This window comes from Saccostrea echinata, unplaced genomic scaffold (assembly GCF_033153115.1).
Source record: "Saccostrea echinata isolate AGI-Se365-2 ecotype Australia unplaced genomic scaffold, CSIRO_AGI_Sech_v1 ptg000007l, whole genome shotgun sequence".
NCBI classification, from domain to species: Eukaryota; Metazoa; Mollusca; class Bivalvia; order Ostreida; family Ostreidae; genus Saccostrea; species Saccostrea echinata.
In genome coordinates, this window is record NW_026889756.1 from 2,217,292 (window position 1) to 2,237,547 (window position 20,256).

A 20,256-nucleotide genomic window follows, 5' to 3' on the forward strand; every position below is an offset into this window, starting at 1 on the left:
TGATCGGGAAAACGGGAAAAAATCAGTACACAACTCAACGTACAAGCAATGCCTATCATCCACTTATTCACGTGATAATTTGATTTCAAAAACGAAACAATATATCAGCACTTATTGTTGTAAAACTTGATATATAAAACAAATTTATTCATGCACTTAGTTCATACATAATACTTTTTTGTACAGATTCTTAAGATTGGTGTATCTTCTGCTTTTTATCCAAATATTGGACGAGAGTTGAAAGTATTTCTGAAAAAGAAAATTCTAAATCATCTGAAAGTCAAGATCATTAAAATAAAGATAATAATAAATAAGACTGAAAGCACAAAGACCTGATGTTGGATTGAATCTTATCACAAAATTGTGCTGAACAGAAGTTGAAAACATATTTTTATCAAAAAGCTCGAAAGTAAAATATATAAAAACTTATGGCATTTCACAAATAAAATGATTGAGCACACGACAGTCTTGATCATTCCATTGATATTTGTAATTATGATGCAGTTCAAGACAGTTAACGTTGTGATGAAAATCGTTAGGCCTTCCTGGATACCAATCAAAATACGTTATTGGCTTTTGTGACGTCATCCATTTCCAGTCACCTTCTGTCAAAATGTCTGTACCACCAACCCAAAAGTCAACTAAATTTGTAACAATATCCAGAATAAGTAATATATAATTATGGAGTTCATGATGAGTCAAAAATATTTGTTTTATTCTTTAAAAAACTTTTTAACTTACCAGATTTTGCGATGCTAAGCAACTGCTGTCTTATAAAATTATTTTCAATGTCAGTTTCTATGGATGCCAAAGATGCACCAAACAGTGTGCAGAAGTGCTGAAATTTAAATTAAAAACATTCATTAACACAGAATATTAAGTAGTTGCTGTATTAACGTCTATAATAATGTATATAAAGGTTAGCAAAATATTCAGACTGTATTCATACAGTTTCTGACAAGTAAGATAAACTAGCTAAAGAAGGAGAAAAAATAACCAATGAAATATGGAGATAACGAACAGTATTCAAGTTCAAAGTCCATTAAAACAATACAAATTTTGGAGCAGAGTAAACACGGACCTCCAAAAACATCAGAGGTGGGATCAGGTGCCATGGAGGAGTGAGCATCCCCTGCCGACTGGTCACACCCGCCGTGTGCTCCTTGTCAAGATCGGTAAATAACGGAAAAAACCGTCGACAATTCAGTATGTAAATAATGGTCTAACAATTAGTATTAAAAACGTCAGTCAGCATATGACTTAATGATAGATTGTATTTGATGACAAGGTCATTGTATCGACCATATAACTTACGAAATGATGCCTTTAAACAAGACTGCTAAAATTCTTGTTTCATCAACTTGTTTGTCAATAACTTTCCTCGTTTAAGAAATATTTACAACTGACCTGAATAACAATTATACTTTTATCGGCAATGATGCAATGCCGGGGAGCCATTACGTAGTATACATAGGTCTTTGTTTTTCAAGCTCATTTGGAATACTTATATAATGCTAACTCTGCTGATTATTCCTCAATTATTACATAACTATATTATTCTTTACCCCTGATTCAACCCAGTCGTATGAGATGTCGGTGGCGAAAAGGTAGCAGCTTGAGCCAAATCTGATCCATCCGCTTTGACAGCTTGTATGATCAGTAGTCTGTGGGTTCTGTGGTAGTGTTACCATTTGTAAGTGCTTGGTGGTTGGTGGGAGGGGAGTGGTTGTGGTAGTTGTTGGGAGGGGAGTGGTTGTTGTGGTAGTTGGGGCTGCAGTGGTTGTTGTAGTACTAGAAGTTGTAGTGGTGGTAGGAACAGAAGGTTTATCAGTATATCTTATCCAAGGGTTTCTGAAATTAAAAAAAAAAATAAAACAATGTCCACAATCTATAACAAACAAAAACAGTATTAGAACTTAAAATTCTTATTGATGCCAATAAATATATGCGTTTATCATATAGTCTATAAATAGCCCCTATATAATCTATACAAACGCAAACGGTTCATAACACTACATATTCACTGGATTTGAAGTCGTATTCACTGGAGGGTCAGTGAGCGTGCAGCGGCATTGTGACGTCACAATCAGTACCACAACGTTAAAAATAATATGGTTACAACGGCCGGAGCCAGCTGTGTATCTGAGCAGGAAAAATGTTAGGCAAGTCTATCGCAGGATTATGTTCCAAACATTTCGATGTTTTACAAACAGCGAAATGAAATCACGGAAGTTATAAGTTGTATAATCTGTACGTTTTTTTTTTTTAATTTTTCTACAACAGTTAAAAAAGGTATCGTCATGCAGCCTTCCATGTCTTATTTATTTCAAATCCGGACTATATAATTAAACAATTATGGACTTTTTCGGTGGTGAATATGGTTTGTTATTCACCAGAAAAATATCAATATTGACCGAGGCGAAGCTCGGTCAATATTGATATTTTTCTGGTGAATAACAAACCATATTCACCACCGAAAGAGTCCATAATTGTATAATATTAGTAGCATATGCATTCTTTCAAAAATCGTCATGCAATACCTTTTTGAATGGGGACTTCATATAGCTTTAAATCAATTTCCGTTTCTCTTTGAATCTATTTAATTTTATTTGAATTTTTTTAAAGGTAATTAATTGTTGGTCTTTAGCACGCACACTGTACATCAAATGTCTTAAAACATATATAAAACACATGTATAGCAACCATATTTAAATATTTTACTTATTTGGTGAAAAGAAATGCTACATGGTCATTGCATGGATGTTTTGTCTTATATTTTACTGATAATTTTTAAATATATATATATGCCATGGCAATACGATGAACTCATTTTGGGTCTCAAATGCAGTAAGTAGTTCGAGCTTTGGTTGTTTTGATCTAAAACTTTAAATAGGTCCACGCTACAGTCCCTGAAACGTTCTACTTTCCCACATGAACGGTGAGCGAACGCTGAACGAACGGTGAACGAACGCTGAACGAACGCAGAGCGAACGGTGAGTGAACGAAGTGTGAACGCTGAACGCAACTTGGTGAACGATGTGTGAACGGTGAACGGTGAGCGAACGCAGAACGCGAACGGAGCGCAAACGCGAACGCAAAGTGAACGGTGAACGAACGGTGAACGCAAAATGAACGATTTGTTCGGAATGCCTCTGATCTTTTCCTTACATTGAAACTATTCTATTGTATGTATGCCTGGTGCCAAAAAATAAATGAATAATAAATAAATAAACAAATCAATGAAAAGTATCCTAAGAAATACGATACATGCACATTGAGTAAAATTATTAATTTAAGTTTCTAACAATATTTTCTGCGCATATGTACGACGTTTAAATTCAACTTTTTAATAACACGATTTTTATATCTGTAAAACATTGTAATTGTTACCGAACGCTGTAGTATAAAAGATAAAATTAATCTAGTTGTAAAATAAATATGTTTATTCTTATTTGATATATAAAATCATTACAAATAATGTGGAATTTAAAAAGCAAACTACGGACTTATAGAATGAATTACAACGGTTGTAACAACCATACATTTATTTCCGTGCCAAGACGATTCCGTGTAAAATAATGAGAAAAAAAAATATTTTACAAAGGTATGAGGACGTATTGCATAAATACACCCGTATTTTAAAATTTCAATGCAATAATATATTTATCAGTCAGTTTTATTTTTTATGATGATTTATTGAGCAGACTTCTACATGTTTCCCGGCCGTGATTATACTCGGACAAGATGACACAAAGAGGCATTCATATTATTTGTTATATATTAAATTTTCACAACTTCATATTTAAGTAATATGCTGTCATAGTTTTTATAAAACAGACAAATGAGAGAGAGAGAGAGAGAGAGAGAGAGAGATTCGGTTTTACCCCCCCTTTCTCAAATGTTTGTACCTATATCAAATAAAATTTCTTCATTATTTTCTAATATACCAGGCAATGAAAAAACTATTTTTATTACCAAACCTATTTGTGTTACAGTCATAATCGGTTTTTATTTTCCTGCTTCAAGTTCACACGAAGTCCACGTGCTTGACCTGTCAATCAAAATCATTGGACACTGTGCAGGTGTGAAAGTCTCGTCACACCGAAGGCAAACTGTTAAGTATTTCCAAGAAGTTTTAACATTTTTTCTTATCATTTTTAGATCTGATTCCAACATTTCTAAAAAAAATAATAATAATAAATGAATAAAATACATTGGGAATAAACACTTGGAATGATTAAGCCGCTTGAATTTGAAACCTACTCCCTGCCATTTTAAAATATCACCGCCGGTATATGTATATTTTGACTATTGTTTAATGACTTTGTTTAGATGCATGTTTGTTTTGAGACTGAAATTTTTGTGCTACAAAACACATTAACTTCTATTTAAATGTTAATTAAAATATACTGGAAATACTAACTAAGTAACAGATTTACGGGAAAGGGGGGGGGGGCTCTTAATTATATCTAATGGCAAACAAAGTTACGGTGAAAAATATCATTACTGGAGAATCACTTTGGTTATATTAATGATAATCATGTTATAAAGGCATCTCTCTCTCTCTAATTAAAGACTTTATATTTGTAAAGTAGAAAAAAAATTCTATAATATATTACATTTTAAACAATTTTTTTTCAAACCACACTATGAATTTAATTCCCTCTAAAGATATTTAATTAACTGGATAGCTCCAGTACTGTTTATGATCCTCAGAATTAGTTCTAACATGTATTTCTGTATTATTTGAAGAAAAAAAATGTGTTAGAAATAAATATTTTCGTATTTCTGTTGAAGTTGGTAAATTAATTGACTTCGCTTATTATCTATCCACTAACGATTTGGCGTCTTTAGCATAACAACAAAATGTTGCAGTGCTTGAAGCATCTGTATATTGCCCGTATTTAAACTTAATTTTTCAGCACCGTTCAACATAGGTACATACATGTACTTATAAAACCATTTATTTTCCAGATAAATTTAATAAATAACCTAACAGCTAAGTTAGAATAATAAAAATAAATATTGTAGATAATTTTTCTTTGATCACGATATATTAATTATTAAATTTGTAAATCCTTACTTAAAAAAAGATAAGTCCATTCACTTCGGAGTTCCGAATGACAATAAAGACTGAACGATAAGTGAACGCTGAACGCAAGGTGAACGCAAAGTGAACGAACGAAGAGCGAACGCTGAACGCTTTGTGAACGGTGAACGCGAGCGCACGGTGAACGCTGAACGCAAAACTGTGAACGGAGAGCGAACGGTGAACGCACGGTGAACGAACGGTGAACGCACGCTGAACGAACGGTGAACGAACGGTGAGCGAACGGAAAAATGGGAAAGTAGAACGTTTCAGGGACTGTAGTACATTACTTACAGTGAACGTGGACGTCATCAATAATGGCTACCTAGGTGTTTCAAAATTAAAGGTTCATAACATGAAGCCTGCTAAGTTTTTTTTTAAAAATAAAGTTAGGCTATTAGTGTGACTTAGTAGGTTTCTAAGGACGTACATTAAGTCCTACATAAGAATGTCTTATGCTTTAACATAAAAGTAAGTGAGGTCTCAGATAAGTCGAACTTTTGCTCACAACCTTTCTTTCTTATTATTCTAGAGATCAGTACATTCGACAGTTGTCCATAATGTTTATTGGCAATAACGTTATGTCAAACTGAATGGTCTTATTGCATATCAAAATATTTTTAATAAAATCCAAGTCAGACTTGAAGGACAGAGCAGGGGATTTCTTCTTTTCATTTAAAAGTATTGCACTCAAGATCTTCTGTGTAATCAAAGATAATATACTGGATTAAATATTTAAAAACTTTTTCATACGGTTGTTCACAGATAGGATAGCAAGGTTCTGCACACGACTCGTCATTCCAGAGGTACACGTTAGAGCGAGTATAGTAATGAAGATTCAGACAGTGCTCCTGATGAGAGTGATAGTGATTGGGCTCTCCTGGTGCCCAGTTGGTATACATTAACATTTTTCGTGATGTTGACCACATCCAAACTCCTGGGAGCCTGGCATCGGAGCCACCCAACCAAAAACAGTCTACAAAAATGAAAATTTTGTTCAAAAACTCAATCGACTATTTCATTTTAATGTTATTTAAAATTCAAAATATTCTTTGAATGTTCGAATTTAAAATATTGTATCTACAACGTGAATACGAGTCATATAAAAGAGTTTTTATTAACGCAGGTGAGTAAAGGATAGGTATATGCATTTCTATGCAAATAATTTAATTAAAATTCCTAAGGACTATATCTATTATACAGAGAAAGTTAAAACATTGTCTAATATATACTTGTTACCCATTACACAAGATTATAATGGATATCAACAAAAATGCATCGGCGCAACGGCATGATCTATTTTATTTAACTGAAACAAGGTATATTTAAAAGCAAAATAGTCCAAACTTTGCTGACATTGCTGTACAAATATATATCAACAGCTCAGTTGTATAATTTCTATTTGTAAAGTTTTTAGTCGAATAAGGGTAAAAATGTACTGTCCGGGTATAAGTTTCCTCGAATTCCGATCAAATGATAAAATGTCTAGTATTTGTTAAGCAGTTTTATTAATCTATAGAATATTCTTCTTAGTATTATACAATTTTTATGTAAAAATAAATAGGGTAATCCCTTGCGCCAAAGCTGTTTTATTGATGTGTTTTATTACCTCCAGGACGTAAGATCAGTGACGTTATAATGTGTACTGGCTTTAACTTATCGTGGGTACTAAGTATGCTTAAGAAAATAAATCAACACTTTCTCTGAATAATAAATATACCTCTGATGCGTTTTTATTAGCTCATTTGTATAGAAACGCCTATACCTAGCCTTAACTCACATGCGAAGACAATATTTATATTCGAAAGATATCGTCACACTCTTTTTTAAACATGAATGTCACACTCATCTTTTAGAAATGAGAATTGATTTTTTTTATCGCAATCATTGCTTCATAAGGTAATAAAGAGTTTTAAAAATGCTGGTTTAAGCGTAAAAGAGGAATTTACAATTTATCACAACATTTTTTCTGTGTTTACAACCAGTTGTCATCACAACATCCTGTTTCTTCACCAAATCAGAATGAAATCGCTGAAGCAATGACCAGCAAAATCAAAGTTTAAATCTTAGTTTGAATGGAATCGTGCATAATCATTTACATTTTCTATTTCTAAATTGTCTGTTCGCGCACTTATTCCACAAAATCTCTACAATTGTTTCAGGAGCTTTGCTGATTTTATTATATATGACTCTGTACAAGTTGATGACATACTATATATTACGGTCATCAAAAATGTCATAAGCATAGAAGATTTAAAATGGAAAAGCGAATGTGTCACAAAATGAGTTGAGCGAGATCCTCCCCTGCGCCTTCCAAATCCCGTTCTGTTTACTCACTAAGATAATTCTCACGTACTCACGCGTACCCAAAAGATAATTCTCACGTACTCACGCATACTCAAAAGATAATTCTCACGTACTCACGCGTACCCAAAAGATAATTCTCACGTACTCACGCGTACTCAAAAGATAATTCAAATTCTGTGATAGAAATATTATCGATATAAAGTAACTGTCATAGTACACACTGTAAACCTATTTTCACTTTTCAAACAAGAGAAAATATATGACTTCGTTCGTACTTCTTTACTTCTGGATGCAGTCATGATTAAAAAAATAAAATATTCTGATAACTGTATTGCATGTTAATCAGAAAAATTGCCGAAAAGCATGATTTCATGCATATTATACGGCCATCAATTTGATAATTTAGAGTCTAAATATAAATCATTTATGTTGCGGACATCATATTGCAAAACTTTGATGACGATCCGTCGTTTTATTTTCCTTAATCCATAAACAACAACTGACATAGAGATTACATTCCTATATACTTACACATCATCGTAGGTAACGTAGATAAATTGAGAAATGTTTGAAATCGTGAGCAAAAAATTTTAACAGATCAGGTCATGTGACATTTTTCGATGACCGTACGCATGATATCTACTTCGGTCATCATCTTGTGTACGAGTGGTGCAAATTCCAATCGTTTCCATCCTTTCCTTGCAATGGAAAACTTTTTTTTGTTATACCAGAAAGCATTAAGTACGTTATAAAGATATAGGCTAACTACTTTAAACTTACGACCACTTAGATGTAAATCCTTCGCGTTTTGTAAGATAAAAGTATCCTCATCAGAAGAATCAATTTCTACCAACTTTGCACCTGCATGTGCGCAGTAGTCCTAAATAAAGCAAAAATACATATCACATTGATTCTCTACACGCATTTGAATACAATAAAAAAGAAAAAATTAAAGTATAATCTAATTTAAAAAATTCGATTTAAAAATCTACCGTTATTGTGCTTTAATTACCCATGAGAAAATACATTTGTAAATTAACATCTACAGCCGATGCACTTTTATCAGTAGGGCAAAGAAACATTCTTTCATTCAATATTTAACGATAAACTAATCGACGATAAAACTTCTTTTTTTGATTTACAGTTTTGAACTGTTAACTGTTCAATTTGGGAAAAGTTTAGGAAAAAAAAACGGATAAAAACGTACCCGAGAGCTTTGCCAGTTCATTGGATTGTGGTTAAGGAATAGGTAACAATTTCGATTAAAACTTTTCCAGTTGTTATGACAGTCAGCTTCCACGAATCCAATCCCTGAAAATAAACAAAGAGTGTTTTTAAATACCTGAGATAAAAAAGGTAATTTTGAAAACAAAATCAAAGATCTGAGAACAACTTATCGTTGACTATTTTTTATTTTTTTCATGTCCTGTACCACTGATAATTCTAAAACAAAAATCTTATATATAAAAAATGAGTATCACAGTTTGTGGTTATTATTTTACTTTACCTGTAAATGTTGCGAAAGCAAGATATTTGAGTAAAATTTGGGTAGAAATTTTTATTTCTTATTCTCTAGCTTACAGACCAAGTGTCCTAATATTGCAACCATTTACAGAGATAAGTAGACGTCAGGTTCATGATGTCAAAGGTTTTAATGTACAGTGAATTCAAATGTATGCTCTTTAAAGAACAGGTAGACCTTATCATAAACTAGGGACTAGTTCTTTTGTGACATATCCACCTCCTGCTCTACAGATCGTCTAAAATTCCAGTCATCCGATCCTATTTTTGTTTTTTTTTATCTGAGTATCTATATATATCGCCTACACATTACGCCACCAAAAAATTCTAAGGGGGAAAAGACGCATGTTTTGTTATAGAAATTATTTTTTTATGAAAAACGATGTAAACATCTGTAAATCTGAAATATTTCTGTGAAAATGATTAAAAACTTTGGAATCAGGTTCTCACACCATCTTACGTTAAGAAACTTCAACTGGTTGACTAGTGAATCTTTTGTATATTTTTGAAACCTTAGAATATAAACCTAATTTTTGTTTATACTTATTAAAAATTGATAAAAATTTTAGTTAACATAAGTCATTCTTCAAAGTAGATTATATTTTTTTCTTAAATCAACGTGTCCGCGAACTTTTTATAACAATCTTTGTATTTGATAAAGATAAAAGAACGAAAAATGATCTTAAACCCTGTAAAGAATACAATTTATGATCAAGACAAAAGAAAAGGACATCAGGAAACAGAGGGGGGATATCAGGTGCACATGAGGAGTGACGATCCTCTTTGCCCTGTCACATGGACTGTGAGCCTTCTGAATTGATCAAGTAAAGGGGGTTTGTATGTTGAACATCCCTTCGAGAAGTTTTTAATCATGTTAAGACACCACCACTTGCCGCTACAAATTTGGACCCATACTTGGCACTCAGGGTTATTTTAAAGTGGCGGATCTTTTTAGTACCAGCCTTTAATGGACCTCTGTTTATACAGTCTCATCCGAAGGACCTATCTTCACGTCCAGCAGTGGTATTCGAACAACTCTTCAGCTCCTTAATCTGCCACTCTAGATCAAAAGCTCTAACATCAAAAACCATTTAACGTATGTTTGAACTATCAAAATGCACGAACTTTAATAATCCTATGTCATTCAGCTACACAGGTTTAATTTGTAACTTCCTCTTTTTACTAATTCTAACTACATACTTAAATAGAAAAGAGTGATATGGATCTCATTTTACAAATAAAAGGTATTGAACATGAGCAATGGATGTCATCTAGCCTCCAGCTAGGGAAAATGTAGCTGGAGCACAGTATTGATCATCATTAAACTGCAGAATACAAGGTTTGTAATGTAGAAGGTGAAGATAAAGAACAGCGATCAACCTCAAAAAATCTATAAAAAAATACAAATATGTGAAGAGGCATAAAACACAGACCACTGGAAATTCCAGAGGTGGGATCAGGTGCCTAAGAGGAGTGAGCATCCCCTGTTGACCGGTCACACCTGCCATGAGCCCTATGTATTGATCAGGTAGACGGAACTTTTCGTAGGGGGATGCCAACTCCTCCAGGCATCTGATCCCACCTCTGAAATGTCAATGGGTCCGTGTTTTATGACACATATTTGTATTGTATTCTTCTCCTTTATAAGATTTTGAATAAATTCTGCTGCATATGAATATAAAAATAAGTCTCCTAATAGATGAACTTTTATATATTAGATAACTGTATTTGTTACTCTTTAGCTCTGAAATTACTGTTTCAACGGAAGATATGTAGCCATATTGAATATCAATTGAATAATGACCCACTATGGTTTGATCCACACAGAGTTAAAGCAAACATTGGGTATTTGAAACTGTACATCAACATTTATCACTGTAATTTTTCACTGTTCAATGCTGAAATATAATATCAGATAATTGAGATTGATAAGTCTCTAGAAGGTTAAAGATCTCTTTCAATCTTTGTCAATAAATACATGGGGGGGGGGTTAAGTTTATCTGGGTTTTTTTTTTCTGTTTTTGACATTTCTTAAATAATTTCTGCAAAACTTTCACTTCATTCCATAGCTCTGGTTTATATTGTGTCAAACTTATTTCATTGACAGGATACAGGAAGTAAAACATTATTCAAGTGGTTTTGCAAAGACCATTGGAATTTAATTGAAAAAAAAAAAAAAAAAACTTCTGATTTTTTTCTTTACCGTCTGACTTTTGAGTCTTAACATTAGATATTTACCATAGCGGCCTTCAGTCCTACCGCTGGCGCTGACATTCAAAATGAACTAATTTTTTAAAGGCAATTTTGCACAAATATTTCATCTTAAATTATGTTTTTTAAGAATTAGCAAACTCCCTCACCTGTAGTAAGAAAAAAATTCAATATTGTAAGGATCAGTAATCTTTCGACGTCCATGTCCACACTTAGAAATGCATATGTTCAGGTGCAGCTATATAAGTAGATAATTTCCTGCACATAAGAACATTCTCTTTACTAACCTTAGCCTTTTAGATAACAAAAGTTGTCGTTACCTTTGTTAAAGCTTTCTAAAAGAATGGAATTCTTTTTTTAATTGCGTAAATAAATGCATGCCAAAGGATTCAAGGGTTATTAATTATTCAATTGTAGAAATTGTCAAAATCATCATAACTAACTGCAGTTTTTGTTTATTACTAGATACCTCGCTGAATGTGTGAAAAAAAAGGTTTTTGATGATCACATACTTTTGAAATCCCTAAGGAAAATATCAATAGTAAACTACAGTGTACTTTAGTTTACCATAAATGATAATTTTGACTTTATACACTATGCAGCTGTGTTAACGAAACGCTCAAATTTTCTGACTTGACGAAATCATTTAAAAATGAAGTCTCAAAAGGCAACATCACAATATCATTAGAACTAAAAAATGTCTAATGTTGGTTTGGCAAGAAGTAATGAAACTGCTAAAATGAATAGGAACATGCATCTTTGAATAAAAATGAAGTTTTATTTCTTCTGCTTTATTTGTTACTTAGGTTCAAAACTCCGATTAATGACGTCATAGCTGTTCAACAAATACTTGAGCATTGAACATGATGGTGTAACGAGAATTTGGTTAAAACGGCAAACAGATAAGTGAAACCTCTGCCATTCGTGACAATAAAATGTATGGAGATAACGAACAGTATTCAAGCTCAAAATTCCATTAAACAATACAAATTTTGGAGCAGAGCAAACACGGATCTCTAAAAACATCAGAGATGGGTTCAGGTGTCATGTAGGAGTGAGCATCCCCTGCCGACCGGTCACATCCGCCGTGTGCTCCTTGTCATGATCGGGAAATAATGGAAAAATTCGTCGACATTTCGGTGTGTAAATAATGGCCTAAATCTTAGTATGAAAAACGCTTTTGACTTAATGATAGATTGTATTTGCTGACAAGGTCATTGTATCGACCATAGAACTTACGAAATTACGACTTTAAAGGAGACTGCTGATATTCTTGTATAATGCAAAAGAACAACAGTAAGCCTAATGCATGTAATTTAAAACATAATATTTGTACAGATCGAATGATTACGTTCTAGATACTTGGACATTGCTAATAGAACCCAGAGGTACACAGGGATTGAAGAAATATATATCGGGTTACATGTATATATGTGCAAAAATTGGTAAGGTTTCAAAAGGTATAAAGGTGTTGAATATTTTTGTCTCTGACGGAACAAATGGCGTTTTTGGCATCGGAGATGTTTTTCAGCTGTTTTTTGCCCCAAGAAAGTATTAAATTCTGGAGTATGTTGTTTTATTTACTTTATTATTAAGGAATTTATAAGTCTTCTATTAATATCTGTCACGTGATGGCGTCATGGTGTGCACTCTGTCTTAAATTCTCTGAAGTCTAAATACAGTACGTGTAATTAATAATAGTTTAGGTTTAATCAGCAGTTTTAATAAATTATCGGACACATGCATTTTTAAAGTTCAACTTTCCCTAGAAATGTTTTGAATGTTCCTTAACATATCTGCATAGTTTATCAATTTTTTGTACTTAAGTAAATTAAAGAATTTTTTACTCCATATATCAAATTCTTAGATTTCATTTTTTTAAGTCGTACAAGATATGTGCAGACTACAAACAGTAATCAATTTCAAAAGTCCATTAAAACAATACAGAGTTGGAGCAGAGCAAACACAGACCTCTAAAAACGTCAAAGATGATATCAGGTGCTACATGGAGGAGTTAGCAGCCCTGTTGACTGACCACACCCGCCTTGCGTTTCAGGCAAACGGAATGTACGTTCAGGCAGTAGCTAGATCAATATTCGGTATATTTACACTATCGTATACATTGCACTTATAAATCAGAAAAGACGTGGATAAAACACATTATTTTTACCCATTGTATTGAAGACAATATGTATACGGCTTAGAGAAGCACTCCATTACGATGTCATCACATGACATCTATAAATAGAAAAAATATGCCTTTATGAAAATATCAAGAATTGAACACTACCTAGGGATACCATAGTTCTGTCTTTGAAAATAATTATGTAAAAACATCTCTAGGCCATAAAAATTCTGATAATATCCTACTCTACTGTCCCAGCAGTAATCATTCCACATTTTCGCATACCCACCACCTCCCCCAAACGTTTTATATTTTGTATTAATAGTTGAATAGATTATTAATTTATGTTAGCTACACGATTCTACCAGCATTTTCCAAATGCTTTAGAACACAAGTTCTTCATATGGATAAAAAGTATGATTCAAAGTATACGGCATATTGTTGAACTTTGGCATTTTTGTTGTTTAGAACTATAGATAAAAGGCTGACCGGGCGTTCAAAACAGTAAAATTTGCTCTGCTCCAAATTTGTATCGTTTCATAGGACTTTCGAGATTGAATACTGTTCGTTAACTTCAAATTTCATAGAACTGACTATCCTGGAGTTGAGATAGGGACATTTCTTTATAGTGTTCTCTGTCCATAATTACTATAGTCCCTCCTTTATAGACTAGTTATTGTTCATAACATAGCTGTCTGATATGCAATGATCTTGACTGCTGAGACTGATACAAAACAAGATATTGCTTAAATAAACTAATTTATTATATACAACACAAGCAAATAAAACATCTACACACTACAATTAACAAACATACAATTTGGAAAACTGGGAACTTACAACTGTTCTGCAATTACGAATTTAAAATGAGTTATCCCCCTTATAAAGACAATTTGAAACATGGGGGAGGAGAAACAGAGTACATTTAATAAATGAGAAACAGAGTACATTTAATAAAAGTTATCCCCCTTTGGTAACAATTCACTAGGGGGATGAAAAACAAAAGAACATTTTCTAAAAGTTATCCCCCTTTCGTAAATAATATATACAAAACCTTAAAAAACTTGGGGGATGAGTACAAAAATTTTACAAAAATTTGTAACGAATTGGCCAAATACATATGCAGAGCAGATGTAGCCCCCAGGTTCCCATAAAAACCTTTGTTGCCAGTACAAATCTAATCAAGCTGGAAAAAGTGTTGTGTCTGTCTGAGCAAGTGGAATCTGAGCATCTTTGATAATGTTGGGAGATGTATGTATGTACCTAACATAACAATCTGATGACCATCGACCTAAGGTTTGAATCAGATAGTCTTCAAGTCGAGCTTCATGAGCAGTTGTTGCTGCTCCGATTCTGAAGGAGTGACCATTATAACTATTACTGGTTAAACCTAATTTCTCTAAAAGAATCTTGATGTGCATTATAAAAAATTGTCTAGATAAAGGTTTTCTGTCCTCGGTTACAAAAAAAGCTTCAGTGTTTACTGAGATCAAAGACTGCCTTAAATTATAATATCTACAAATAGAAAGCACTGGACATACAGAAAAACCTGTTTTATAAAAAGGAATTGTTATATCTTGCCTAAAGAGGTCAGTTTTAGACTTCTTAAGTGTAATAAAAACAGATTCAGTGCTGATTTGAACATCACTAAAGCATAGATGACAATCAGAGAAACTGATTAAACACTGAATATTCTCCACACCTAAGGAAACCAAAAAAGCTGCAACACAAGCAGCTTCTAACATGATGCTATTGAAATAACCAAATACTGACATTTTTAATAAATTGCACGTCTGTGACAATATGGGCATGGTTATAAGTAAACGAACACGTTTACTAGTGGATCCTTGTTTCTTTTTAATACCCATTAAGATTGTTTTTAAACACACAACGCAGGTAGGTTAAGGCTTCCCGTAGAATATGACAGTGCACTCTGTGCCTTCACATCTCTGAACTACCAAAATATGACGTCATAATGGAAAATGACGTCAGGTCACTGCAAACTTGAGGTGTTATGACGGGGAGAGTGTCATGAACTTTACACTTTATTTCAAACTGCATGTAAAATGCTAGATAGCTATTGCAAAATTCACGGGTCGTTAAAGGTTTTTTAAGTCTTATATGTCCGAATATTTTAAAAATACACCGCTTACCTACCCTTGATTGAAATTCATCATGTTCAAAATGCTTATGAAAAATATACTTTTGAAATGTACTCTGTTTTATACCCGTGGTTGGAGGTAGAATTTATTTTGTGTGTATAAAAGAGTCTGGTGCAGGTGATTAGTGAGGATTAATCTGAGAATTTTTGTGGAAATCTGTAAGAAGAGGTTGTTCTCGAACTGAATCTTGCTTGGGAAAAATGTTTGTTGGCTTTGTTTTAATACAGATTACGATACTGTGTGGAATATACCCTCAAATTTGTAGGTAAGTTGAATTTCTCAGGAAATATTTTGTACCCAAGTAATACTACGACTTTTCCCAAGCACATTTTGGATACACAAGGATACGATGAGTTTATTTATATAACAAAATGTTAATAATTATTGTGTTAATCAGCTGCGCCGAAGCGATTTATATGAAACACTTCAAAAAATTATAAATGACCGTCACGTGATCAACAAAGTCATGTGATATCATAACAAATATGCTAATATATAGCCGAGGAAACCCTTTATATAAATTGGAAGTACTAAAGTTCAATACTTATAAATTAAAACCAAAACCGACCTCGCAATGACATATTATGTTTTGAGCGCATTTTAAAGCTTCGGGAAGCCTTAACATAGCTGCGAAGTGGTTTTCCATCTACGAACATTGGGTTGAAACCACCATGCTTTAAATAATAGAATCTGATTCCACACAAATAAAGTTTGATTGTAGAATGTTTAATTTGTTTATGTTCATCACAAAAAGCTGCAAAGCGCATAAGTAGCCTTTCTGTAATGGGTGGAAGACTTCCATCATCCCATGTTGTGCCATGAAGTAGAAGAAACTTTATGTAGGAGTCCATACCTGATTCATAGGCAGTTAAAGTTGCCCGGGATAAAGCATGAGTCCAGAGATTGTCTATTGAGCAGTCCAAAGAATCTCGGATAGTGGTGGACATGGCGTTAATAATTCCTCTGCATGCGGCGCCAGTTGTCGGAATTTCTTTATCTGAAAACGAGATAAAGCATCGGATATAGAGTTTTTAAACACCGGGAACATGTTCACTAAAGACAGCAAAATTGTTTATGGCAGCACACATAGTTAAGCGTCTCATTAATTTCATGATACAAGGTTCTTTGGATCGACCTTTTTAAATAATGTACACTGTAGCAATGTTATTACATTTAAAGAGGATCTTTTTACCGGACCACTGATTTCCCCATATGCATAGAACTGCTGCAACAACTATGGGAAAAAGTTCGAGGAATGCCATAGACGCTGAGTAATCCTCAATTGCAGGTAATTCTTGGGGCAATTTGTCATAAAACCATTTATTGGAGAAAAAACCTCCAAAACCAATAGACGATGAAACGTCGGTAAACAAAGAAATTTGAGATGCTAAGGTCAGTTTGTTGTCATAAAAAAGGTTAATTCCATTCCGGTTAGTAAGGAATTCCAACCACATTGTCAGATCAGCTTTACATTCTTTGTTAAGGTGAACATGATGGTAACTTTCTTTTACAGTCGACATTGAATTGTACAAGTAAGATAACACGACTTGCAAAGTTCAAATGTCCTAGAAGTTGTTCAAGCTCTTTTCTTGTACAAGGAGGTTTTTTGAACATTGTTTTAATGAAGTCGATAATTCTTACTATTTTGTCTTTTGGCAAACGAGCTTGCATGTTCACTGTGTCTTATATCACTCCAAGATCTTCCAATTCACATGTAGGGCCAACTGTTTTTTTAGACGATAGAGGTATTTTCAGCTTGTTATTAATATTAAAGTTAATTGAGACATAGTTCTTTCCCCACAATAACCTGGTTTGTCTATGGTCAGAAAGTCGTCAAGCAAATGAAAAATTACATTGATGTTGTAACTGTGTTTTGCAATCCAACAAATACTTTGAGATAACATGTAAAAAAGTTTGGGATTGGAACGGCAGCCAAACGGTAATCGAACATAATTTGTAGTATATGTTTTCCCATTTGAAACAAAAGAGATGCCATTGCGATGGAGTAACAGGCAACTGCTTGAAAGCATCGGAGATGTCTACTTTACAGCATATGCTGTACTGACCATATTCTTGAATAACTTGGATTGCATCGTCTAATTTGATGTAGGACAGACGCGGCAATGTTAAGGCTTCCCGAAGCTTTAAATGCATTCAAAACATAACACTACATTGCAAGGTAGATTCTGAGTTTTAATTGTAAGTTATGTACTTTAGTATGGCCAATTTATATAGAGAGTTCCTTAGGCTATACATAAAGGTATTTGTTACGATATCACATGACCACGTTGATCACGTGACGGTCATTTCTACTTTTTTGACGTGTTTCACATAAATCGCTTCGGCGCAGCTGATTAACATAATAATTGGTAATTTTTTGTCACAAAATAAACTCATCACATCCTTGTGAACCCGAAATGTGCTTGGGAAAAGTTATACTATTACTCTGGTACAAAATATTTCACAATAAATTCAAATTACCGACAGATTTGAGGGTATTTTCCACTCAATATCGTCATCTGTATTAAAACAAAGCCATCACACATATTTCCTAAGCAAGATTCAGTTAGGGAGGAAACTCCTCTTACAGATTTCCACAAAAGATCTCAAATAAATCCTCATTAATCACCTGCGCCAGCCTGTTTTATACACATATTATAAATTCTACTTCTATCCACGGGTATGAAAAGGGTTAATGTCAAACGTATATTTTCGTATATATTTTAAACACGCTGACTTTTAAACAAGAGTAATAAACCAAAGTTATCTAAAGTATTCGGATATATAAGATTTAAAAAAAATTGATTTAAACATGTTTATTTTACACTTGCTTTCTGACACTTTATATGCAGATTAAAATAAGGTGTAAAGTTTATGACACTCTCCCCATCATAACAGCTCAAGTTTGCAGTGACTTGACGTCATTTTCAAGTATGACGTCATATATTTGTAGTTCAGAGAACTGAAGGCACTGAGTACACTGCAATATTCTCTGGGAAGCCTTAACGTACCTGCGGAGAGCATAAATCTTTATCAATAAGATCGTTTACACTGAGATGCTTGTCTTGATTATGCGGGGAGGAGAGCTCAAGAATAAGTCTCTTTTAGCTGAATATTTATGAGTAGCAATACCAGTAGGACTGACTCTGTAAACAGGAAATGGAGGTTCGTCGAACGGACCATTTACAAAGCCTTTGACAATTTCATCTTTGATCAGCTTTCTAGCAGTTTCTGGATCTCTCCTCGCAGATAATGCATTTTTACATCAAATGAAACAAGATCAAACTCGGAAACTAGCATATCAAAACCATGTTGAATACTGTTAAAAAGCAGTGTTGAAAATTCTTTATCAGGATGATTTTTTAATTCTAGTCTCAGCTGATTATAGTTTATTGAAGTAGAGGCTAGTCATGATTGATTTTCAGTACCAGTAACTGGTTTTTGATTCTGTTGCTTTGGTTTAGTATTGGATGACTCCTTATTTTTAGTTGGACACTGATTTCTGCCATGATTTTTAGACTTGCATTGTTTACAGACATGAACATATTTGCAGTAAGGCTTAGAACAACCTTGCACCCAATTGAAGTTATTATAAACTTGTTGGCCGTTATGGTATACGATTTCACGTCCAAGGGTATCAGCTTTACCCGGGCCTGTGTGAAATTGAGATTTTGATGGACACATGTTGGTAGAATGCATAGTCGAGTAACACTTGGCACAAGAATTAACACGGGAACCTGCACAAATTTTCTGTCTCAACTCAATATCGCCCTTAGACCAGTCAATTTTAACGTTGTATTGGATAAGCATAGTAGCACATTTAGCCGAAAACATTTTGTGGTACTCATAAAATTTGTGTGGCCAAATATTAGCTGTTTCGATAACATGAGCAAGGTACAAATCTAGCTCTTCCGCCCTTGATGAAAATGCTGAACACATAATTCTTTTATAATTGCCAAAGGCCATTATAAACTCATCTGAGGAGAGGACTCTTTGTAACCTCTCATCTTTCTCTTGTGTTTTCTTTTTTACAAGTGTTTCGTAGTTTGGAATAAGTAAAGTGTTTAAATTTACATCTTTACCTGCTACGATCTGTTGGCGTACTTCTGGGGAAATAATATCGATGTCGGTGATCGATGTCGCTGGTACACCGAAAGATGGTCTAGACATCTAAATTGTGTCAGTGCTGGTAAGTACGGGGTATGGCTTCGGGGGAAACGCGCTAGCCTGCGTCTGATATGCTGCCATGGCCGACTGTAGACTGAAATTGGAAGTAGGCTCGCTTTTTCGAGTCACTTGTAGCAAAGTTTGCTGACAAAGTTGCAGCGTGTTGACAAGAGCGCTCTCTAACTTAGCATGGTTTCCAAGGACTTCCAAACTGCCCTGGACGGAAGTTGGCTGCGAACTGCCCTGAGCGGAAGTTGGCTGCGATAGCGATGTATCTTTCCGCGAGCTACGAAGTAGTGATTGGGTCGTTGGCGGCATGGCGGTTATAGATTCCTGATTTTCATTACTAGAAAAGCTTGTTTGCGACACAATTCCTGCATTAATCACAGCGTAAGAATTTACGACACTGGCGGAGTTCTCACTGTCCCTTTGATTACTGGCATTGGCACTATTTTCTGCTAACACAGGTTGTCTCTCTTTATTGTCTTCGTACAATTTCTTCAATTGATTATTATTCAGGGGAATAGAAATGTTGATTCCCAAGTCTTTTAAAGTCGTTTTTAACTGAGCATTTGTCCAGTTTGCAGGATTAGTAGAATCAATCGAGTTCTTAGACCTGCGTCTTGACGCCATATTTCGAAGAAATGGAAATTTTCCAGTAACATAAAACACAA

General features: G+C 34.0%; 1 protein-coding gene across 1 annotated transcript; it reads right to left on the minus strand.

Moving 5' to 3' along the window:
- Positions 1-426: 426 nt before the first annotated feature.
- Positions 427-19,585, minus strand: LOC133180612 (macrophage mannose receptor 1-like). Its single transcript, XM_061315084.1, has 8 exons — positions 18,844-19,585; positions 16,269-16,412; positions 8,604-8,707; positions 8,177-8,276; positions 5,843-6,065; positions 1,566-1,851; positions 742-838; positions 427-641 (listed from the first exon to the last, which is right to left on the minus strand). Exons 1-8 carry the CDS (start codon positions 19,583-19,585, stop codon positions 427-429), a joined length of 1,911 nt encoding a protein of 636 aa, XP_061171068.1.
- Positions 19,586-20,256: the final 671 nt, after the last annotated feature.